Raw genomic sequence first — 25,368 nt, 5'->3', positions numbered from 1 at the left:
CATGTTTTACTTCTTTATTTTCTCAGACAAAAGAAATACTTTACACAGCAAGAGATACCACTTTTCATTTTTTGGTTACAGGTTCTGTATTTTTTTTACTGCACCTGACAAGCCCTTTTCTTAGAGCTCTGGACAAGAGAAGTTCACCTGCGGAATGAAGGAATATTGCACAATAACCCAGCACAGTGAGAGAGAGCCTCTCTTACCATGGAATGCTTGCTAAGGAAATTTGGACCAAACAAATAAAAATGCTAGCTAAAAAGTACATAAATACAAGTAGGATCAAAATTTTCATTATTAACCAGTTTAAACACAGGGGTGCTGTAACATTGGATAAACAACTTGGCAAAAATACTAAATTAAGCAGCTTTTATGATTTTACCATGGGCTTCACCACAAGATCATATAATTTTTCCAAGAAAAATAACTTTCTTAAACCGAAAATAGAATTTCTAATACATGTACTGTACAGCTACCAGACTCGTATTTTTGAGGGAAGTCCTACGACTCTGTGTGGAACTGCTATTGTTTGCATGTGTACAAGTCATCTTTAGCAACTCTATCATATAACGCCAGTTTGTAAAACAAATATACATAAATTCTTGACTCATTCCAAGAAGTTGAGCTATAACAAAGGCATCATAGCACTGTTGTGTGACAAATGTTTTGTGCAAATGCTGTGTGATAGCTACCCTGGCAGCTATTGCAACAACATTCCTCCATAATAAATAAACTGCATGTTTAAATCTGCAGGTCACTCATCCATCATGAATCTGAGAACTTCTAAAGAGGAAATCTTGCTATTCTTCCTAAAGGTATTGTTGTTTTCAGGTGTTCACTAGAAACCGTGTGGAACTGACGTGCTTTTTACGAATTCACATGGGAACAATCAAAATTCTTCCAAAAGTCTAAAGCATCTCATATTTAGAAAATACACATTTAAGAACATAAAAGTAAACCATCAGGAAGGACCTAACTAGGCTTTTCCCTCCTCCTGATTCAACATGCGGTTTACTAGTGACAATGAACACACACGATAGCCAACCCGTAAACAGCAAAACCCAACAGCGGCATTCCGGATGGGTCTGTACAGCGATACGGTGAAACGCTCAAAATGTCGCACATCCGTTTAAGACGGACACACACAACCTCTAGGAAAGTTTATTACACAAGCATCGCAGAGGTAACATGTTAACCTACTGAGTGAAAACTCAACATTCCTTGGGTTTCTTACAAAAACAGTTGCTTTTTTACAGGCGTATCTTAGTCGCATTTCAGCCCCACAGACAGATGGAGCACAGGTTCGTTCACAGAAACCTGTCACAAAGGCACGAACCACCGGCTGTGTGCCCTTTATTCTGGTGCGTAACCGTAAACTAAACTCTGCTGGGGGGTATGTTGTAGCAAACAAACCTGTTGCATTTTCAACCATCTGCTGTGAAACTGGGAAAACTGGGAAACATCAACAAGGGAGACTTGCTGCAATAACAACTGAAGGCAATATTTCACTGGAATGAAGACAGTGTTTTGTGCTCACATGCAATCACACACACGATGTACAAACCTGGACCTCCTGTGAAAACTGCAGAGGACATTCTGAAAAGACACTTCCTGAACTGCAGGAGATGCACTCATCTGCATAGAAGACTTGCACAAATCCACTTTACTGGTGTGACTACGGCGGACTAGTTTACATCACACTCATTTCCAAGCCAATTTTCATTATAGCACACATTATACATATATATATATACATATATATAAAAACAAAAATGAAAGGTCAAAAATACCCATTTCAAGATGCATTTCTGCAAGAATGATTTCAATTTTAATTACTATCAGTTCAAAGCTGTCTTTCTGTTTTGTCTAACAAAATGTGTGACAGGCCAATCATAAGCTATTTCACCTTTTTTATGCCTAAACCACAGATGCAAATAGTCACTTTGAGATTGTATTTTCGGTGGTTTATTAGCAATTACCAGTCTTCCAGGTTAAAGATCCAGTGTCTGAGTTATTAAATTAAATGGAAGGACACAGACTTCCACACATTTTATGAATGAGTGACACTCCTAGGAGTTCAGCTCAGAAGATGATGCAAATGCATTGTGCGTATAACAGAAAAAAACTCCAACATAGAGGGTGAACCAACCCAAAATGGAAAAAGTCACACAGGAGATTGAGATGGTCTTGATCGATCTGTTTATGTCCAGACATATATATACACAAATACGGTGTCAGTGGAATAGATTTGCAGACATTATGATTCCCTCATCAGAAGGTAACTTTCATTTAAGCTCACATTTGAATTTGGTTCACGGTCCACCAATTTACTCCACTGACATCAAATTAACTGCTGTACAACAGTAACCATGTCGTTATTGCAGCAACATCTTCAACAGCCTCAACTGAAAGTTAGGTGCAGTCAAACTAGGTATTTCCATAAAAGAAACATTAGTATTAAATATATTTTAAGTAAAAATAGATTTGATTCAAAAGAAAGAGGTTTCTACCCTCTATTGCCAGGAGTGATCATGGAATCCAGTGGAACCTGATATTTTTCTGAGACGATGAGGGTGTTGACTGCACCCATCTTTGAGCGGATTCTGTAGGAATTCACCTGTGTGTCTGATGCCTTGTGAGTGTGCCCTCTACCAATCGGCGCTGTCCCAGACCTCCTCGACTGGCTTGGCCTGACTCTTCTTGGCTTTGGTGTCGGACGTGCTCTCCCAGCTGCTCTCCCAGGCCTCCCAGCTGTCCCCTGTGCTGTGCTTGTTGTTGGAGGCCACCTCTGATCCCCAGTTGTCCCAGCTGTCGGAGCTCTTCTTCCCAGCCGAGCCGTCGGCTGCCGTCCAGCTGTCGCTGCTGGGGGAGCGCTTGGGTGCCAAGCCGCTGCCGGAACCATCCCACCCGTCTTGGTCGGGCCGCCCACCACTCTGGTAGCCCTCAGAGGAACCCATGTTTTGGTAGCTCTCGGTTACCGAAGGCCTACGGAACATCATACAGTCACTGTTACCTCCTATGACACACCTTCATCCTCAATTCATTGCATCTGAATTCAAAAGACCATGATTCTGCACACAGTTATGCCGCGAGGTTTATAAAATAGCTCTAAAGATCAAGCTCTAATTTCTTCCAAGATTTCTGACTTCTAAAATGTCAATGACCTCACCTACATATCCTTTTCCTTATTCATTAATGTTGATTTAATAAAATAGCATATACTGTAGATTTACATTCATAAAAATAACCAAATATCACAATGGGAGCATTTTCCCAAAAAATATCACTAATTCTCTTTCTATGCGAAAGCAACAATTTGACCAAAAAATGACATATTAAATACTTTCTCTTGTAGATAAAGGGAAAATTGTCTTCTATGTAAAGCAGAACAAAAATTCTGAAGTTATTTAAAAAGAGTGTGTATGGATTTATCTACAGATAACAGCACTGCAAGCCTGGTTCAGCTGCAGCTTGCTTTAATGTGGAAAATTATTTGCGTCTGCAGAGGGATGCTTTGATAAACCACTATGTTAAAATTCCAGAAACAATATTTTGGTACTGAAAGCCTTCAAAGTAACCCTGCAAGAAGTGAATCAACGTAAAATTTCATGAACATGCATTACCCATCTGTGGATTCCTCAGATTTTCCCGCAAAGAAAGAAGTCATGTCCTTCCAGCTCTTGGCACTCGCACCCTGGACCTTTAAAACAGAATATAGGGCTATACAACAATAACAGCCCACATGCTGTATATAGCTTACAAATATACTACATTGCAACTTTACAACGATTTACCCATTTACACAAGAGTGATTTTTTTTCCTGGAGCAATTCTGGGAAAGTACCTTGCTCAAGGGTACTACAGCAGCAGGTGGGATTTGAACCTTAATCCTTGGAGTCCAAAGTCAGTGGCTCTAACCACCTGCTACCTGCTGTCCCCAAATACAATTAAACACCACTCCTGAACACAACAGTACTGACACAGTACTCACCACAGTTATTTCAACAATTGCAGCAAAAAAAGATTAAAAGAAAATCTCCATTAATGGCTTTGCAAACAAGTCAACATTTCATACCCAAGCCAGCTTCCCACAGGACATATGATCAGGATTAATTTGGCACTGGTCCCAGGTGCTCCCAGTCCTGCAGTTTCCCTCTAGTCATTCACTGGCCTAAAGCATAACCCCAGCGGTTCAGATGACATCAACTTACATGGATGGTACTGCTCACCTGCACAGCACCTCTAACTTTGTACTGGTTTACAGGAGTGTGCTGGGATGGACTCAACCTCAGTTCCACAGTGGTAATTCATTATTTATGCAGTAGGTTAGCTTAATCATGGACTGATGAATGAATTTGGGGGGGAAACCTGCACCTTTCTGGGTTTCCTGGTTTGGGAAGAACCCGACAACCCTCAAGCAGGAAGCTGGCTGTGGATATGCACTCTGACGGTGAAAGCCGTCCTTCCTACCTTTGCAGCCAGCCCTGTAAAGCTGGTCGCCACGTCATCAAACAACTTGCCATCCTTAACCTGGACATGTCAAATCACTGTTAACCATGAAGGAAAGCAAAACCTGCACCCTGCTCTGACACAGCAAGCCACAGGTGACATGTTTATACAGTAACAGGCATCAGGGCTTCTGAGATTTATTACAATTATTCATCACTGGGAGATGAATTCACTTGACTAGCGACACTTTAAAATGCAGATTAATTCACAACTTCTCAAGATGGCTGACTGGTAATAAATTACTCAATTAGAATTGTGACAGAAATAATCTTGAGAAGCTCAATGTCATTTCTGCAATTAAAGTTATCTTAACATATTCGTTGAGAGGAAAGGTAGCAGTAGCTACTTTTAAAACTATCACCAGTATTTCTGCTATTCAGTTACTCCTGTTAAATCTTAGGTGGTGGGTGGATTTATGGTGAAAAGGAACAAAAACACCAGGGTGAAAACCAGGGTAAAGAGGCCCTGGAACTCAATGTCTACAACTAAATCAGCACTAATGGAAGAGCAGCTTGGGGGTCCCACTGTTACCTTGTCTTGGGTAGGTTTGATAACACTCTCATTTAAAGTCTGGCCTAATTCTGCAGCCTATGTGGGATGGAGAGGGAAAAGAAAACATGAGATATTGATCAACACAGCAGGTGACACACAAAGGAGATGAGCAACAGAAGGCATCTCCTCTGTGACTGAAATGATAGAACTGGACATTTTGGTTTAGGACACAGAGGACAATCAGCAGCACCGATCGCAAGCAGAGTGGCTTTCGGCAGCATGAAACGGAATGGAAACAAGAGAATGCGACTCATGGAGAATCCCACAGAGCTTCAAAAGCACCAGGCCCTTGCTGGCATTCTCATGTCCTGTTCACACACCGGACACGCTCTCAAACACGGCTGAGAGCAGCAATGTGTGGTAAGGATATAATTCCAACTTTCACGCTTCCATCAAATTTACACTACAGCTTATTTGGAAATCAAACGTGTTCTGGTCGATATGGGACTAACTAAAACAGGTGCTTTTTTTAAATAAAGGATTTTCCATGAGCTTTAGGAAACTGCACAGAAAAAGGGAAAGATGAGAAAGCAAATGGTAAGAGAATGAAGAGAATGACCACATTGGCATGGGCTTGCAGGTAAATTAGCGACCCTGGTATCATAAGAAATTTCAAGTAAAGCTGCAGATGCAGTACCAGTGGAAAGTGTGAGTCTGCCTAGGCAATAAGGAAAGGTCAAAGTGGACAGGAGGGACAAAAAGCAACCTACAAGTGTCCTGCATCTCTGGGAAATACAGGAGCTGGGAGAATGGAGGGCTCATTTCCTGATCAAACTTATTAACCAAATCCCTTGTAAACAAAAACTAGTTTCCAGCAGACTCACATTTTCCCTTAATATGGCATCTACGGCACCGACTTGGCAGACACAAAAAAAAAAAAAAAAAAAAAAAAAAAAAAAAAAAAAAAAAAAAAAAACTTATAGTCACTGTAATTGAACAGATCTAGTCTTTTGATAAAGAAAGGATCTTGACCACTCAGGCTATCACTGCCTTTAGGCTTCTGGGATGTTGTGCGTGTGCTATGTACTATATATTTTTAGCGTGAATATTTACGAAATTTTGGAAATGCCAGATTTTTCTTAGTAGTCGCACATTACATTTTAACACCATGATCACAGCTTTGAATGAAGTTGTAAGTAGTTTATTTTAAAAAACTGATTAATAATTTGTGGAAAAACAAAACAGGATGACATCAGGTGGGATGACTGAAGACCACAGGGCACCATGCATAGACAAGTTTGACAGTTTTACCGGCTCAGGGGGAGGTTTATAGCCTCTTAACTACATCCAGAGAGCACAGAGCAGAGAGCAGGAAGAGGCAAAGATGCAACAGACATTTTAAACTATCATCTACACACTGATGACAACAAAAGGTCAACACTGCCACCGTAACTGACCCCCTCTGTTAGACACGAGACCCATAAAGAGGGATTCACTTTACGGAAAGCAGATGCGTACTACTGAAATGAGAAACTCAAAATATAGTTCCCTGAAAACATGCCACAAATTCATAGTTAAATATTTCATAACTGGCACAGAATTTCATTTGAAATTAGTCAGTACTACACAACAGATATAAATGGCTTTATCATTAAATTTGAACACACATTAAGTGTTTTTCTTAACTGCACAAATGCTAATCAATGGATTTTTAAATCACGTTTTAAGGAAGATTAAGGGGAAAAATATATTCGTGGCACTGTGTCAATTTTATCATTTTTACATTTCTGCTTATGCAAGCATAACACTAATTTTGAAGAGTTCAGTAAGTAATTGATAAATACATCAAAGCTGTTAAAAATTAGACTGGAGTGACTATGAATACTAAGTGCACAAAGTGCCATTTAATTAGCATGTGTACCAGTTACTCATCCAAAGCATGTAAAGACACTTCTGATACAGATGAAGTCAATTAATGAAAACATTTCATTCCTAAAACACTTAAAGGCAATTCTTTACAGTTCTAGTCAATAATCATCACTAAGATATTCATACAGCTGCACAGGTAGAGATTTCCATGCATTTCAAAGACACTGCAGTTTCGCAGGAACCTATAAATGGTTTACTATGGTTTACTTTCCAATTACCCACCTTCCAATGTGCTGAGAGAATAAAGTGAATAGGTTGTATAAAATCTTACCTTCAAAGTTGCCTGGTTTGCAAGTTTTGCTGTCTGTGCAAGAAAGAGAAGCAAGTTTTACTCTTCCTATACACAAAAAATAGGTCACAAAACAGGAAAAAGAGCAGAAAGGGACCAGAACAAGTCTGAGTGGGTTTGAGAAACTCACTTATCAGTATAAAAATAGGACAAAAATCTACATAAACTACATAAGATAATGTTTAAATATTTGATGAAGTATTAAAATTTCATCAAATCTACAAGTTGTTTCAATACCTGAGAGATATGCCATTAAAAATAAAATCCTGTCCTCACTGTACTGATGCCAAATTTTACATTTAGTAGATGCTCTTTTTTTCCACTCCAAAGCAATGTACATCTCAGAGAAAAATACCCGCTGCTGGTACAGTGGGTAGCGCTGATGCCTCAGTTCCTGAGCTGTGGGATTAATTATGGGTTTGAATCTGACTCAGTCTGAGTGGATCTTGTATTTTCTTCTGTGATCATGTGGGTTTCCATTCAGGTGCTCTGATTTCCTCCAACAATCTGAAGACATGTATCAGGCAATCTGATTATTCTCAGTTGACCAAACTGTGCATATGTGACCGTTCTGCAATGAAAGGATGTGTGCTCCAGGGCATGACCTGCCTCACACTTTGTGCTTCCAGAATAGGCTCCAAACCACTGCAGTTATTGATCATGCACAATCCAGTTAGTCACTTAAGGTCTCAGATTGGAGACCAGAGGTTAACATTCAGACTACACACCTGTAGGGTTTGACTGCAAAAGCAGGGAGGAAAAACTAAGTGACTCCTTTACAGTTTTGCACTGGATTGGGAGCAATTGATGTAATAAAGGATCTGCAGACACCCATGTTACTCAACAATGGTCCATATTTTCACTTAAAATATAACTGCCTCAATAGTTCTTTCAGATTCAATTATTCCCAACAACTCAGCTGCTATGTAAACATGGCAAGGCTGACACACTTCAGCAGCAGCAGGGGAAACATTGTTCCAGGATGGAAGCCTTTAATTTGACACACTTTCCTGCTGTGATTCTCTGTTAAAAAGCACACATACAAACCGTAATGATCAAACCCTGTATGGCAGTCATGCACCGATAAATTTACTGATGATGCGCCGATCTCTGGAGTCCACGCTGAGAAATCAGATAACTGCTCATCACACTGCGAGAGCGCTTACATTATCTTTAGCTGCCGATGCAAGCTTGCTGGCCCCAACAGTGAAACTGCTCCAGCCCTGAGTAGAACGGAAATATACAAGTGTCATTTTCTAAACTAATCTATTTTACAGATGTCTGGGTCACAACTCTAAAGCGATTTACAATACATAGCAGAACTTACTACAGTCAATCAACCAAATAAAATTAAAAAACAGTGGACAAAAAAGGGAAACATATGGGTCTTATGCCTTACTATTTACTTATTAAATTGACAAATGTGATAGTGGTTGATTTATCCATTACTTAACACATCATAGGAATGTAAATGGAGTGTTATTTGGTAGCACAAGTTGAATGTGAGATGTTCAGCACTGAAACAAAAGCTCCAACAGTTACTGATTTGTTCTTCAGCTAATCTACAGAAAGATTCTATTAAACAGCCAGGCATACTGAGTAAAGGGAGGACATTGCATTGTTCAAGAAGTCGTCTTCCTTCTTCTGAGGGGTCACTGTATTGCCAAAACCAACATAGCGATTCTCCTGACTGCCATATCCACCACCACTGCAAGCCAAGGACAAAGCAGTAAAGTAAATTAGAACTACAGTACCTGTACTGCTGCAATGAAACCTATTTTCCTGAATTAATTAAAAAAAACCTCTTCTCTCAAAAAGTCCCAAGAATGCAAAATTCACCTCTGGTAGGAGTTGACATCATCACTCAACCAGTCTTCAAAGGCCTTATCTGAAGAGTGACCGGAGTTCTGTGCTGGACCAGATGAGTTCCTGCAAAGGATTCATGTGTTACTGTGGCCACTGGAAATGTCCCAAAATACACCCCCACTTGGATCAGGGTGAAACTCCCTTTCCTGTGCAGTTTTTTGATTCCAGTAGCATGCAGTTATAGGTTTGCTTCAGTCTTGCCCTTTGACATTCTAATTCGAATTGCTCACAAATGGTATCTGGTAAGGAGGAGTGTTTAAATGGACCAGGCCACTTTTATTCAGGTAAATATTCTTGCACTCGTACCGGTGTGATGAGGAAAGGCCAGTCTTGGGCTGTGGTGGAACCCAGTCTTTGGCAGAAGATGTTTCAATGCTCCACTCCTTTCCCTCTGCTAAGGTGGCGACCTGAAAGTCAAGGCACATTAATTATGTTATCTGTTCACCACCTTTATCAAAAGCAAGCAAACTGAAAAGCCTTGCAATTTAAAATCATTTCCATTATTTATGAAGCAGCCTGGGTCCAGTCCTTTCCTAAAGAGTACAAAAGGACAGGGATTCCAAATTACACTCCATTTACCACTATCTTAACTTTCATAATAATTGTTTTTACTATGATGGGGGGTGCTGTGGCACAATGGGTTGGACCAGGGTCCTGCTCTCTGGTGGGTCTGGGGTTCAAGTCCCGCTTGGGGTGCCTTGCGGCGGACTGGCGTCCCGTTCTGGGTGTGTCCCCTCCCCCTCCGGCCTTGCGCCCTGTGTTGCCGGGTAGGCTCCGGTTCCCCGTGACCCCGTATGGGACAAGCGGTTCTGAAACTGTGTGTGTGTGTGTGTGTGTGTGTGTTTTTACTATTACAATTTTTAACTAGATAAAAGCTTCTTCTAAAAGGACTTAAGTCTTACTTAAACAGGACCTTGCTCAAGTACTCCCTCCACTGTATCTGTCCTCCTCGCCGGTCTCACTGCTGGCTCCCCATCACAGTCACCATTGCGTTTAAGACCCTCATTCTAACGTAGAGGTCCATTCCTAGTTTGGCTGCTCACTACCCTGAAGGGTTTGAAAAAATATCTATATTCTAAGAAATATGCAGTCTTTTGTAGACATTTAATTTTTTAGAACATCTCACTTCCTGTGAAGGTGGGTAGTGAACAACAATGCCGTAGAACATTCAACATCGAAGTTAGCGACCTGTATTCCAGAAACTGTATAAAGCTGTAAAATGAAGGATGTCCAGAGAAGTGTACAGCTTAAAACCAATAAAAGTCCTCTAGGACTTCGGTGAAGTCTCTCCTTAAGCTTTATGTGACCTGCCACAGGTAATAACCACAACTTATAAAGATGCCTATTATAACACCAACTGTAACCACAGCTTCATTCCACTAAGTTCTTTTTTTACCTTGTCTCTGAAGAGTGCGGCCGCCCTGCTGTTGTACTTATCCTGCAGGGTCCAGTTGGGATCATAGTCCTCCTGTAGCTCCAGGAAGAGACGGAACTTGCCATTGCCACCAGCTTTCATCTTCTCCAGCTCAATGTCCTTCCACTTGTCCATGGTGACGGACCGCACAAAGCTGGAGGGGTCGCAATCAGAAGATTAAATACACTAAGAGAGCATAGGAAAAATATCTGTTCAACATGGTGTGCTGTGTACAAGCTGTCCTTTCATTCTGTAGTGTCAAAATTCTCAATTTTACCAAAAATTAGGCATTTTGATTGGTAAGATCAAAATGAAAATAAAATAAATGCTAATATGTTCAGAGTGCATATCAAAATTTTACAATATTGAAAGGGATATTGAGAACAGAAAGGTCAAATTATAGTTTTGACTCACCTAAGGTGAACTCCCAAACCTCTATGCTTTCCAGAGCACTCCAAACAAATCCATATTCCGTATGTGACGCTGACCCATTGGGGGTTGAATGCGCCACACTCAAAACAAGTCTGAAGAAGGCAAGAGGAGCAGCACTTGTATAAATCATCACATGAATTCGAACGCGATGTCCTGCGGTACACTTTAGCGAACCCGCAGCCCACATGTACAGTTCATATTTGGTGAGTCATACTTGAGTCTGCCATCTACCAAGGTCCTTCAGGCACTGCACACACACACAGCTGTCATCACTTTCCAATATTTCAGATAATGCAGTGAAACAACCGACTTAACTTGGCAAAAAGAAAAAAAAAAATTTTTAAGGGGAAAGGTTTCAAAAGTCACAAACTCACGTTGTTTTCATCCTGGGTTCTCACTTCTTTCAAAACTCTTCGGGTGCGTGGACTCGCCATCGTACCTGAAATACCAACGGCTTGTTCAGAATAAGAGTATAGCTCAACTAATAACAAAAAGCAATAAGGCATTAGTGGATACACCAGGTTCTGAAGGAAACAGGTTGTTTCAGTCAATCATTTTGAAAGTTACATTTGTTATTAAAGTTAAGAAATTAAGCAAGAAATACAATCTCAAAGTGCCTCAGGCTGTATAACTGTGGAACTTCTCAGCAACGCATAGTAGGGCAGCAGGTGCAGGAATCACTTTCTGCTTGAAAACCCCAGGTTCGAATCCCTGCTCCTCCACTAGTACACTTTAGCAACTCGTAATTTGATACAGTAAAAGCGACCCAGCTGTTCCAGTAAACTGCTGAGAGGAAAAGTTTATTTAAAGGGGCTTTGAGCAAAGCTGTCAAATAATGCTTATACTGTCCATAAGAGGTACAGCTATTAAAGGGTTAACCTTCGGGGCAGGAGCCGGTAGTGTTAACCGTGGGCTAACAGAAGGTTTTGGTTCGAATGCCACATTCTGCTACTAGTACATGGCATTTCATACCCTGGCTGAATTGTTCCATTAGAATTCCCAGTTTTATGAACGAAACAAACACAGTAAATTAACCCAGAGTGATTAGCTACAGCCTGTAGTATGTAATTCTGTAGATTAATAATAAATAACCGGGCAGCGACTGCAGTTCACACAGACACACCTCATCATGCTCCACACAGTCGAGGCTCACACCTGTGACCTGGTCTTAGGAGAATGGATTATAGAAGTGCAGCTTGATAGCTTCCCGTGACACTTTTTGAGATGTAAAAAGGGTGAAAAGCAGCCAGTGTCGTGTACACGACAGTGATGCCAACTGTGACTGTCGCCGGTCAGGACCAGGCAGGCAGCTGCTGTCCTGCTCTCCGCTCCGGACGCACTGACTGATACATCCAGTGTGATTTGAGGTTCAGCTCGCGTCACCTCTAGTTAACCACTTTTAAAACCCACGGTCAAGACTCGTTAAACTGGGACAGTAACCTGGCGGTAAGCGATCATAACCAGTTCTCCAGCACCGCCGCCGGCAGCTGTGAGCTGAGCTCAGCTGTTCGGCCGGTCAAGAGCCACCCCGGCCGGCTCGTTAGCCGACAAGCTAACACAAAGCTGACACGTCTCACCTTTTAACTTCCCAACAGCGGGGTGTCTTCCTTTTAGCTTTCGTCAAGCCCGAAAAGCCTGGTGAAAAACCAAGTATTACTGACTGAACCGCTGGCGTAAAACGTGACTGACGTGGTGTCCGAAAGTATTTACGTTAAATGTCATTATATACAGCACCTCCCGTTTGGACGCCGACTGCCTACGTTGCAGAGCGGCGCGCGCAGTGCATGACGGGTACAGCAAGGAACCGGCGCTGACGTCACGACGCGACACCCGCCCCACCCCCGCCGTAAAGTGACGTCACGACGCAGCACCCGCCCCACCCCAGCCGTAGAGTGACGGCACGATTGCGAAACCTCATCGTGTCCTGGGCAATGGTGGGCAGATGTGGGGAAAATGGTATAGATGCCCACTGTGTGGGAGAAAATGAGTGAATAATTCATAATTTTTGTATAATGCTGCTAATGTAACTGTGGGGACAGCTGGTAGTGTAGTGATTAGAGCTACTGACTTTGGACCCCAAAGTCGCAGGTTTGAGTCCCACCTCTAGCAGTACCGGCCTGCCTTGAGCAAGGTACTTACCCTGAAAATTGCTCCAGTAAAAAAATTACCGAGCTGTATGAATTGGTAAATGATTGTAAATGCCTTATCATTGTAAGTTGCTTTGCAAAAAAGCATTGGCTAAATGAATAAATGTGAATCATGAGTGTTATTTGATTTGGAAAGCATGCAAAGCCCGAACAATCATTGAGTCTCTGACATGTTGGCACTATTGATTTTTTGCTTAGCTGATGCTGTTTCCATTGTAATTATTGCATTTACAATATATTACTTTACCCATTTACACTGGTGGGTATTTGCTGGAGTCATTCAGTGTAAGTAACTTGCTCAAGAGCACATACAGCAGTAACAAAATCCATGTCTTTAGACACTACACTACCTGAAGCCCCAGAATTACATGCTCCTACGTATACTTTACAGTAGTTAATTTAGCAGAAAACTTCATGCTTGCAATACTAATAAAACATGCAAAAGTGAGCTAAGGATACCACCACCCAGATAGATTGACTCAATCACAGCAACAGTTAATGAACCCCTTTCCGCCCTTGCGACACACATGGATAAGAAAAGATTCTGAAACACTGTACGTATGCAGTCACAAAAATTTTACAGGGAGTTGGCGGCACTTATCAACTACAGCAAAGATAGAGAGGTTAACAGCTAATCAAAATTACCCTAACAATTAAGTACGATGATGTTTGGCTCTAACACAATCAAGGCAGCTAAATCAGTTAAGCTGTGATTAAACTAAGCACTGTCTGATGTCCAAGATGCTCACGCTATTTACATGAAATCTCAAGAACTGGATGTCCAGTTTTTTTATGGAATATTGCAAGAGAGAGGGGTGCGGTGGCGGAGTGGGTTGGACCGGGTCCTGCTCTCTGGTGGGTCTGGGGTTCGAGTCCCGCTTGGGGTGCCTTGCGATGGACTGGCGTCCCGTCCTGGGTGTGTCCCCTCCCCCTCCGGCCTTACGCCCTGAGTTGCCGGGTAGGCTCCGGTTCCCCGCGACCCCGTATGGGACAAGCGGTTCTGAAAATGTGTGTGTGTGTGTGTGTGTGTGTGTGTGTGTGTGTTGCAAGAGACTTGACAGTTCTTACTGGGAGTTGCTGTGTTGTTTCAGAAACATAGTAAAGTTGCATAAACAAGTAATTCCCAAAATGGGTATTTATCCAAGTGATCTGAAGCAGGTCTTGAAAAGTGCAGGGATTATGCGGGGAAACACCCAGAGCTCCTGTCCACTAAATGTAGTAACAGTATGGTCAATCCAGAGTTGGTCATCAGCTCACCTGAACCGCGGAGGAATCCAAGTGGAAACACACACGACTGTAGAGAAAACACGCGATCCCTGATAAGATCCCACAACCCGAAAGCCTGGAGGTCAGAGTGTTGCCCCCGAGGCTTCTTGCAAAACGTGCAAAGATCCACACTGCAATTTCCTTCATGCACACGAGAGAGCAGCATATTGCAGGATTTTCTTTTTTTGCAAATTATCTAAATAAGGCATAAGACCCAAAGCTTTCTGCCCTACTGGAAGAGCGGAATGGAAGCACGTTTTGCTTTCTGGGTACTATCCCTAGAGGAAACCCAGAGTCCTAAGCTGTTTGGTGCTGCTTTTCAACAGGTTTTGTGTTGATCTGAGAGTTACGGTTTTCACCAAGTAAGGGTTTAGTGAGCAAAGGGAGCCGTATGCATACAAAGTGTTACTTTGAAATTTGTTGGAAAATCTGAATTTTATTGCGTGTAATCGTAAAGGTTCGTACTTTAGCCTCTCTTACAGAAAGACTTTTGGAATGCGGTGGGTCTCAGTGAACATGCTCTCCACCAATCCCAGGGGTTACGCTTATCTGGACGGGAGGATATAAGGAGCGGGACAGAGTGCCACAGGGCTGTCAGCCGATTTGCGGGGGCTGTTATCAGGATGAAGCGGTCCGTGAGTTTAAAAGTACAGCTTCCTTCTGTCGTGTTTGTCTCGGAGGTGGTCTTCCTAGCCCTGTACGCTGTTTCCGTGACATACAGCGATGACGCGGATGCGGCGCGGCAAGACAACACCACCGAGCCAATGACCAACTCTCTCTACAAGGACTACCCGTTCTTCACCGATGTACAGGTGATGATCTTCATTGGCTTTGGCTGCCTCCTCGCCTTCCTGCGACTCTACGGGTACGGCGGCATGGCTTTCAACTTCCTGGTGGCCGCATTTGCAATCCAGTGGGCCATTCTAGTTCAAGGCTACTTTCAGTTTTACTCTGATGGAAAGATCCGCCTTGGGGTGATCAACCTGCTGAGTGCTGAGTTCGCTTGTGCCGTGGTGCTCATCTCCTTTGGTGCTGTGCTGGGCAAGACTAGCCCCGTTCAGCTGCTTGTCATGACCTTATTGGAGGTACCAGTATTTGCTGTTACAGAATGGGTTGTTCTCAAGTATCTGAAGATCAACGATGCTGGTGGGTCCATTCTCGTTCACCTTTTCGCCTGTTACTTTGGGTTGGGTGTCACATTCGTCTTGTACCGGCCGAGCCTCAACAACGGCCACCCTAAGGAAGCCACCGGCTACCATTCCGATATCTTCTCATTGATGGGAACCCTGTTCCTCTGGGTATTCTGGCCCTCCTTCAACTCAGCCATGACCTTCAAGGGTGATGACCAGCACCGGGCCATCCTGCACACTTTCATTGCCCTCAGCTCATCCACCCTCACGGCCTTTGCACTGTCTGCTATGCTCAGCAAGAACGGCAGGCTCACCATGGCTGACATTCAGAACGTCACCCTAGCTGGAGGCGTGACCGTGGGCGCGTCTGTTGACATGATGATCTCTCCAGCGGCGGCGTACGGGCTGGGCGTAGCCGGCTGCATCGCTTGCATGCTCGGCTACAGGTACCTTACGCCTTTCCTGGCCCGCCACTGCAGGATCCAGGACCAGTGTGGAATACACAACCTGCATGGCCTCACTGGGCTCATATCCTGCCTGGCTGGAATTTGTGCCATCTTGATGGCCAGTGAGGAGACCTACGGACCCAGCTTGTACCAGACCTTTGCCCACAGGGCACCTGTGGAGGAGGACCCCAAACACCTCAAGCTCCAGCAGCTAATCCCGGGTCTCCAGCCTGGCTTGGGTCGCACCGCCCACGAGCAAGCACTCTACCAGGTTGCTGCCATGTTTGGTACCATCGGGGTGGCCGCAGTGGGCGGCATCATCACGGGTCTCGTGCTGAAGCTGCCCTTCCTGGCTGCTCCATCCGATGAGTTGTGCTTTGATGACAAACCATACTTCAATGTGCCCAGCGACTACGACAACATGGCAGGTCTTGAGGCTCCCTCGGGGGCTACCTTAGACAATAAGGTCTAAGGTCAAAACTGTGCTTCGCAAGATGATGTGGTACCATAGTACTTTTGATATGACAGAGTATTGCAACATAATACATGGGACTTAAAGAGTGCTGCAAATTCCACTCTGGATCTTTCCTTCTGTTTGTTGCTGTTAGTATTACCATTTTTATTATAGCACTAGAAATAATGGTAATAATGTAATACCTGTTCCCTAATGTATGTAATTTGTCTTTGATATTAATCAGTTGTACTGTGTGCACACTGATAATTGTTGCTATTATTATAGTATGAAGTTATATGCCATTATTTAAGTAATTTGACATTTTAAATGCTAGCTGTTTTGTAATAATTACATTTCGGATAGAAAGTCACAAGTTTGAGAGATGTGCAATTTTCCTGAGCAAAAATAAATTAAGAAAGAAAATAATAAATGGAAATTATGTATTGGAAGTCCAGTTTATGCATATTTATTTAAGACACAGCATACTTTTTTTATGTTATTGAATACGTTGTTCTGTAATATTTACATTCCTATAATTCTATTATTAATAGTTAAGGACATAAGCAGAGAATATGTTATAATTTGTCAATAGCTTTTCTTTACATTTTATGAAGAAAACTGTTCCAAGTCAAGCTTTTAGAGTCATGTCTTTCACATGGTACTAAACCTTAATAAATATTTGTGGTACTTTTACCTTCAGTGTTACTCTTTTCTTGTTATACCAGAGACTGCAGTATCTACAGTCAATACCTCCTGAACACGGAGGGGAAAAAAAAACTCCCTACCTACCTACCTACCCACCCTAATTTTTTTTGGCCATGTTACTGGAGCCTCAAAGTTTTTTTTAGTCTTATCTAACTACACTCTAGATCTCGAGACCCCAGCTGTGACACTAGGCTGCTGCCTTTGATCACATCACCTGCAGGTGCTAAATTCCTCACCCTGTCATTGCTGACAACTAAGTGAAGTGATGTTGGAACCGCTCCCCATTCACACATGGTCGCATTTTCGTTATTCCTTTTACTAGGGAAGAAGATAAAAGCTTCTGTAAGTCGTGATCTTTTGATTGGCAGCAGACAGAGTGTAAAGATTGCGGTAAGAGTTCTTACGTGATCATTTACCTTAAATTACCTGTTAACGTGATGTCAAGGACGTTGCGCAAGAAAAAAGTTTGTCTTTTGGTATCTTTATCTCGGAGCTGAGGCTGCACAGTCAGCAAAGTGTCTGGCTCAGGATTTTGATAATGTTGCTTATGAATGGGAATGAAACGCTGACCTTGGTGACCGTGTTCTGCATGAGGTCTCCAACAGAACTGGTGATTTTCCCAAAGAATGGGAAATCATACACGACAGGAGTTGTCCCTCTGGAGGTGACTTGAACCAGCAACCCCCAGTGACTTTTGAGCAGACCTCTGCTCAATTCTTTCAATTTTTCACATATTTGTAACCAGAGCTGCATCCTGGGCAGTGCATGGCGAGCGAGTGTCGAGATGCACTCCTTCAAAACCTGCTGTTCATTCCACTTCATTTCCATAAAGTCTTCCCTGGAGATCAGACCCTCTGCAGCAAAGTGAAAGCCTGTGTAAGACTTGCTGACCCCACCCCGACCCAGTTGATTTATGAAAACCTGTCCATACCCCCATCAAAAAACCGAGCTCTGCAAAAGAGTGCTTTTTACAGCAATCAGCAGAGCCCTGGTTTCCGTTTACTGATTAACGACATAAAATGGCACTGACAGTAAAATGGCCATTCGGGTCAGAGGGAGAGAGGGTGAAAACAATCAGCTGGGGGAGCAGAGGATGTGTGGAAACATGTCAATGTGTGGTATGCGTCATATTGAGAGGACCCAGTAAAATAGAGTTTATTGCAAATAGAGATATTTGTCATCGGGACTGCACCCTGGCCAGTGGACGGCGAGCGAGTGTCAAGATGCACTCCTTAAAAACCTGCTGTTCATTCCACTTCATTTCCACAAAGTTTTCCCTGGAGATGAGACCCTTTGGAGCAAAGTGAAAACAGCACTGAAAACAATTGTGTAAGATTTCAGTTGGAAAAGACAGCAGACTTCACAAGTACACACGAAACCTTTGTCTTGCCATATGCAGCTGACAAAGAACAGGAAATCTTAGGCCATATGCAAAAGGTGACATTTTATTGATAATAAAACCATATTTACATGCAATCCGTATTTATGCAATATTATGCAAAAAAACAATATTCCATATTCAACATAATGTATGGTTTATATTAGTTCCATAGACATTAAAAAAACAATTTTATGATGATTAGTCCCACCAACAGGGCCTCTAATTTGATCAATAAACTACATTTATTAACCCGTTTAAGCCCAAAATCTGAAATCAAAATTACAGTGCTACCCGGTGGATGAGAGAGGGTACTGCACCCCGCGTTAAAAAGCACATTTTACATTAACTTTGCCTCTAATTCGGATATTGGTAACAATGGGGGGATGTTTTCACAAAGAATAGTTCAAGCCCTTTCGAAAAAGACTACAAATAATACTATTGCTATCCTTTATTTAGCTGACACTTTTGCCTGCAGTGATTTACAGTGATAACTTTACAGTGATTTACCCTTTTATAAGGAGGAAATTGTTATTGTATGATTTTAGGGTAAGTACCTTGTTCAAGGGTCCCCCAGCAGTAGCAGGAGTTCAAGACCTTTGATTACAAGAAAACTATGTCATGTGCTGCCCTCTTTATATTATTCAGTTTACTATACTGTAGATACTTGTACATCTTACAGTTAAGGTAACATCCATAGATATAGTCTAAATAATAATAATATGAAATATAGTTATAAGTGACCCTTTTTATAAGAATTTAATGTGTAATCAATATTGGGCTGAAGATTTGTTCCAGTAAATCTAACTTCTGCCCAGTTCCTAATATTTGTGTTCAATGGCACAGACTACACTAATTCCACACTAATTTCATTTATTGTTCACCAGCACCTCGTGTTAGATATGAATTTCTGGGCATACAAACATTTCCTGGGATGTGACTGGCACAGTTCTCAAACCCGGTTGGCTCAGGTCTCCAAGGGGGAGCGGGCAGTCCTCGGCAGGGGTTCGCGCAGCCCTTCAGTGGACGCTGCCATAGTCCTTCAACATGCTTGCTGCGGTCTTCAGACGTGGTTGGCGTAGTCTTTATCGTTGCCAATGGTTTTGTTGCGTTCAGGGTCCACTGAGGCATACAGGTCTGAGCGCAGCGAAACTGCATCACTGTCTGCAGACGGCCCCTCCCCTGGCCCCGTCCCCTCCACCGTCCTGGGGAGCGTCACCACGTCTGAATACTGGATCTTTGGAGAGCTGCGAGCTGAAGATGGCTTGGGGGCCTTCAGCTTCAGGTTGGCGTAGCAGTCCTGCTGCCTCGACTGGGCCTGGACGTTTTGAGAGGAAATGCACGAAGCGACATCAGCAGAAAAACAAAGACAACTTTATTACCACAAATTACTGTATGCCAGTGCGTGTCATGTTCTTAACATGTTTCACTATATTGACATGTTTTTACATGTCTTTCTTCCAGCCACCTTCCATAATTCTCAAGTGATTCCATTATTCTCATGACTTTACAATTCTGCAGCTGAGAAAATGTATTTGAACACTGAGGTGCTTTTAACCTGAAGTAACAAACTTTGTTCACAGCAATTTGGGGGAATCATCACACCTTTTTCTCAAACTGACATAAAACTCAGTAAAAAAAAACAAAAAAAGTGCAATGACAATGGACAAAGAGCTTTAGACACAGACACAGGATTACGGGCACAAAACTTGTGTGTCTGATACCACCATGTTGCTGGTTCACATCCCTCCAGTAGTTCCTACAGAAATTTCATTCAAATAGCAAATACATACATAATCAGTTACGCTAATTAAAGCCAGGAATGACTTGAAAGCAAAAAAATTGTGAAAGTTGTTTCCCCGACAAAGCTAGATTACTAGGCGGTGCACAGCTGAGCCCGTGCAGTATACATCTTAGCAGGCCAAGAAGGATAATCCACCTCTAACTGGAGCCGTGCCCTTTCCTGAATTTTCCTGTCTGAGTTGCAAACCCGTTCGCTATTCTACGGGGAAACACGAGCGGAGGTTACACTCCGAAGAATCAGGTCAGAGGCAGGAAATGAGAAAAAATGCTGCATTACAAAAAAAAAAAAATACTATGACTTAACAAGAAAGCAATGCTTTAAATGGGAAAAATCCAGTGGATAGTGTAGCAGTTAAGGAGCTGGACTGGTCAACAAAGGGTTCCACATACAGACCAGAGGCCCTTCATAAAAATACTTATATATAGGATACAGTGGAACTAAATAACACCATGCAACACACAAGTACTAATGAGTGCAAAGCTTCAGGATTCAAACATACATGTTTATACCCACATATATAAATTTTAAAAAAAAATCTAGATGCTCAAGATGAGTAGGTAACATTTCTTTAAAAGTATTGATTTGTTGTGTACTTTCTACCCACAAAAATTATAGTACTCAGTGTAATCCTCATGGGTGTATTTTTTTAGGACAGTGGAAAAATAAAGGAGGAGTTGATATAGAATATTCAAAATATGAAATTGAGTTATGGCACGCACGCATGCACGCACAGACACACACATACACAGAGAATACAGTGAGAAAAAATATATCACTCAAGAATCACGGAAACCGCACGCCTTGCAAAGGCTTCGCTGCACCTTCAGAAACAAAATGTGCTGTTGGTTTGGCATCTGCTTTCATCATCAGAAAAAAGGTTCAGAGGTGTGTGGGTCGGGACCTGCCGGTGATACACTCCTCTGTACATCATCACCATGATGCTGTGAAGACCAGCTGGAGCAGAGGGCTGGGATGTTGGCTGTGTATCGCTGAAGCAGCACATCCAGTGGGAAACTCACATAGAGTACGTGGGGAAAAAAACAAGACTTGAGCAAAGCGTGAGCAAGTTGTGTAGTGGTGAAGCTGGATTCTGAATGTTGTGAGTTCAAATCCTGCCAGTAAAAACTGTTGTGTGAGTGAGAAATATGCTTGAACTGATTACTTGAGCAAATATGAACAGGTGCTCTGGATTTAAAAAAAATACTGTCAGAAGAAGAAATAAATAATAATAGTAAGTTACATTTATTCACTTTGCAGACGCTTTTGTCCAAAGCGACTTACAAGGGATACTATGTAGTGTTACTAGCCCACACACCTTATTCACCAAGGTGACCACATTGCTAGATACACTACTTACAAGGGGTTACTCATCCATGCATCACTGAAACACACTCACACACTATGGGGGAACCTGAAGAGCATGTCTTTGGACTGTGGGAGGAAACCGGAGAACCCGGAGGAAACCCACGCAGACAGGGGGAGAACGTGCAAACTCCACACAGACTGAGTGGGGATCAAACCCACGTTCTCTCGCACCACCCAGGCACTGTGAGACAGCAGCGCTACTCGCTGTGCCACCGTGCCGCCCCGAGTAAGTAATGCTAATAAATAATAGTAATTGAAATGCTCGGCCTGTCGACCCAAAGGCTTCGCTGACAGAGTCCTCACTTTGGAGAGGTTCTCTCCTCTGAACGGGGATCTCACCTGATTTTTGGGGAACTGCTGATCGGCGGCTCCGGAAGCGCTGGGAGGAGCATCCGTGCCTGCAAGCAAACAGGAAACCGTCCTACACAGGCCTATTTAAACCAAACACCGCTCTTCACCATGGTAACGGAGCAGAAAACCCCAATACTGTGGACTTCCACGAAAGAAGTCATCCCACACTCTTTGCAGCACTTCTGCTGTTTCATAACTTTCCTTATGATGTCAGAAAAAGGAAACCATCACGACGCTCGTCCAAAATTTGCTAGTTTATTGCAGTTATGAATTATGAAGCTATTTTAAGTCTCATTACATTTTTAGCAATATGTTCATACTCCTGTTAGCTGTCAACATCTAATACGATGGTTTTTTATTCTTGTTGCTTCTATCGGCAAACGTAGCAGAAATTCTGGGGTTTATGACTTCTAATGACAATGTCTGTGAAGTGTGAGAAGAAAAAGATGGGAGGAAGGAGACACGCGGTGGGCTTAAGGTCACGACTCACGACTCTGGGTGTAGGTGATGTTCCCATAAATGGGGTTCTCCTCCATGTCCTTCAGCCGCTGACTCAAACTGGATTAACCGCACAAACAAAAGAGAGTCGGGAGTCAGTGGGTCCACCAGCAAGCGAGAAGAATTCAACAGATTAAATAAATTTTAATTTATTAATGTGTCTCTTACTCTCAGCACTGAACAGGTAATGTTCACAAAGGGAATAAAGAAAAAATCAGACTCAAATCTTGTAACCATAGCATAACGACAAACTGATAAATGTGGATTTAAATTCAGAGATGATGTTTGGGAAACACTAAAGGAGACGGACCCACCTTCTCCTGAAGCGAGGCAGGAATTTCTTTCCCCCATCTACAGGGAGGACAGCACATTTACACTGACAGTTCTTACTGCAATGTACACTTTACTCACACCCATATCACACAGCTCACAAATATTTACGTGGAATTTACAATTCCCTAAAATTACACACATGAAGTAAATTGAACATGGGCATTGGTGGAGCTGCATTTGAAAAATTCATGTAAAACATCATGACGCATAATTGCGATAAATACGAATAACCAACAGCAGAGCAGTGGGTGACATCGTGGTTAGAGCTCTCACATTCTCCTTAAAGGACCTGGGTTAAGAAGTGACATTGTATAAACCTAACATGGTAAGTCAAATTTGACAAAAGTGTTACATAACAACAACAATAATAATAATAATTTTTAATGGGAAAACAATTTTGTGCTTCACTTTAATTACAATGATGTACAGTCTGAAACACTACAAGATCAAATGTTTTTAAGAAATAATGTTGTAATATGTAAAATGTCTTCTCTTAATGTAATGCATAAATTGTACTTTTGCTGAGATGTATGTCGTTTTGGGCAAAAGCGTCTGCTAAATGAATAAATGTAAATGTAATGCAAAAATTGTGAATGCACTTCTTACTTGGGCATCACCTGCCTACATGGCAGGGGGCATTTCAGCCCCTCCAACAGATGCTTTGCTTACCTGTGCAACGCCCTGCTATAAAGGACATGAGATGCCACCCCCCACAGAGAAGCAGTGCTGTGGAGACAACAGCCAGTATGAGCCACAGGCCAGGAGAGCCACAGACTCCAGCTATACCTGGGGGCAAAAGGACAGAGGAACCTGGTCAGGGTGAACACTGATGGAGCCGTGGTGCATGACCTCAGCTGCCGTACATGACCACGCAACACCTGGATAGCATATAATGATGTGTAAAGGTGTGTATTCACAGAGGCATGACCGTGTGTATTAGTTAGAAAATGAAAATAAATAATATCCTACACATTAAAAACTTTAGGCATACATTACTTTTATTTTTTTTCCTGATGCTCTCTCAAATCTAACGTTTTTTCTGCTTTTACTCCGACTTTTCCCACCTTCTTGGACAATACACCAGATTTCTTGTGTATAATTTGGTGAAATTCATATCTTTATAATTTTATAGGTAAATCCACTGTGAGCATCGCCACTCATGCTACTGTCATACTTTTGCACCTTGGTATCCCTATTAGAATTTTGAGCATCCGGGCAAATTAAACTCATTGTACTTCTCTATGATCTGGTATCAGCCCCAGAACAGACACTACACCAACATTTATGAAATTTTATGGAGGCTTATGTCAACATTCAGGTGCCATAAGTTCTGCATGATGGAATATAGTTGTGAAATACTGTCGGTTCATAATCAGTCTGATCACGGCACTCATGCAGTTCTTAGAATCTTGTTCTGTACAGAAACTACAAAGGTCAGTCCAATAGTCTGAGCTCAGACGCGAATGGCCAACAAGGCCGGGATAGAACCCAAGTGACACGATGTGAATGTGGGAGTCTCGATCTGTGTCTGTCAAATGAAAACGATTCGAAGGACATACCGATCATGTGCGTGCAGCTGCAGTTGTCCTCCATGTCTCAGTATGTCCCAGCCCCTGCGGAGGAGCACCGTGGACACACCTAGCGCCACATAGCCTCAGCACTCTGATGGCGAGAAACACTCTTTCAGCATCACTTGGAAACAAAAGGACTCAGATCTGCGAACTGCGAGATCCTCTTGACTGCGAACAAGAAAGCGCGAGTGGGGATCTGCTGGCTGCGTGGGTGGTTTTTGGAGACACCCCGGCAGGATGCGCACCGTGCGCTTTTTCATGTGCACCGGCCCTACACCTCTTTGCAGCAAACCACAGGCCTTCCTATGAGTGCAGCAGCGAAGAAAGAGCGGGTCGGGACCCACAGTTTCAGAGCTGGAGTGTGGCACTTGCAGCTGGCTCACTCACAGCACATGCTTAGACTGAAAATAGGTGATGTCGTGCGTTTTAAGGTCAGTAGGCGGCATAGCGGTAAGGCCTGTCACATTCCTTTCCGAAGGTCACCAGTTCGAATGCCATTCCTTCCTGCTGGTACTTCCTACTGTACTTACCCTAAACTGACAGTAAAAATACTCTACTGTGGAAAATCATTACAATGTTCATAATGTAACGCTAAATTGGTTAGATGAAATTTCAGACAGCTGAAACTTCAAAAGCAGGGGTGCGGTGGCGCAGTGGGTTGGACCACAGTCCTGCTCTCCAGTGGGTCTGGGGTTCGAGTCCCACTTGGGGTGCCTTGCGACGGACTGATGTCCCGTCCTGGGTGTGTCCCCTCCCCCTCCGGCCTTACTCCCTGTGTTACCGGGTAGGCTCCGGTTCCCTACGACCCTGTATGGGACAAGCGGTTCTGAAAATGTGTGTGTGTGAAACTTCAAAATACGCTGACTTTATTAAGTTGTAAATTTTCAAAAAGTTTCTGTTGTTTCATTATTATATGCTACCTTTTTTTTTCTCTGAAAAAGCTATATGAAGCTGCTTTAAAAGGCGTTATATATATATAAGTTATTGCT

At 42.7% G+C, this 25,368-nt stretch overlaps 3 protein-coding genes across 6 annotated transcripts; 1 reads left to right on the top strand and 2 right to left on the bottom strand.

Annotated features, from left to right (window-relative positions):
• Positions 1 to 12,729, bottom strand: arfgap1 (ADP-ribosylation factor GTPase activating protein 1). Of its 4 annotated transcripts, XM_018755992.2 has the most exons (14): positions 12,509 to 12,729; positions 11,306 to 11,370; positions 10,914 to 11,023; positions 10,482 to 10,653; positions 9,392 to 9,492; positions 9,059 to 9,148; positions 8,816 to 8,927; positions 8,386 to 8,442; positions 7,202 to 7,234; positions 6,313 to 6,342; positions 5,041 to 5,097; positions 4,471 to 4,530; positions 3,624 to 3,700; positions 1 to 2,985 (listed from the first exon to the last, which is right to left on the bottom strand). In XM_018755992.2, the coding sequence occupies exons 2-14, from the start codon at positions 11,363 to 11,365 to the stop codon at positions 2,649 to 2,651; spliced, it is 1,296 nt and encodes a 431-aa protein (XP_018611508.1). In that variant the 5' UTR covers positions 11,366 to 11,370; positions 12,509 to 12,729; the 3' UTR covers positions 1 to 2,648. The 4 variants fall into 4 exon arrangements, with proteins under 4 accessions (XP_018611508.1, XP_018611510.1, XP_018611509.1 ...); XM_018755994.2 differs by lacking the exon at positions 4,471 to 4,530 and having other exon boundaries at positions 3,624 to 3,694; XM_018755993.2 differs by lacking the exon at positions 6,313 to 6,342.
• Positions 12,730 to 14,967: 2,238 nt separating this feature from the next.
• On the top strand, positions 14,968 to 16,392 carry rh50 (Rh50-like protein). The gene is made up of 2 exons (XM_029248565.1): positions 14,968 to 16,038; positions 16,150 to 16,392. Exons 1-2 carry the CDS (start codon positions 14,968 to 14,970, stop codon positions 16,390 to 16,392), a joined length of 1,314 nt encoding a protein of 437 aa, XP_029104398.1.
• Positions 16,393 to 18,583: 2,191 nt separating this feature from the next.
• LOC108936315 (signaling threshold-regulating transmembrane adapter 1-like) lies at positions 18,584 to 24,712 on the bottom strand. Its single transcript, XM_018755639.1, has 6 exons — positions 24,368 to 24,712; positions 23,478 to 23,594; positions 22,790 to 22,826; positions 22,468 to 22,535; positions 21,966 to 22,024; positions 18,584 to 19,775 (listed from the first exon to the last, which is right to left on the bottom strand). Exons 1-6 carry the CDS (start codon positions 24,399 to 24,401, stop codon positions 19,521 to 19,523), a joined length of 570 nt encoding a protein of 189 aa, XP_018611155.1. The 5' UTR covers positions 24,402 to 24,712; the 3' UTR covers positions 18,584 to 19,520.
• Between the last annotated feature and the right edge of the window lie 656 nt (positions 24,713 to 25,368).

This window comes from Scleropages formosus, chromosome 24, assembly GCF_900964775.1.
Source record: "Scleropages formosus chromosome 24, fSclFor1.1, whole genome shotgun sequence".
NCBI lineage: Eukaryota > Metazoa > Chordata > Actinopteri > Osteoglossiformes > Osteoglossidae > Scleropages > Scleropages formosus.
This window is presented reverse-complemented; position numbering and strand designations above follow the sequence as displayed.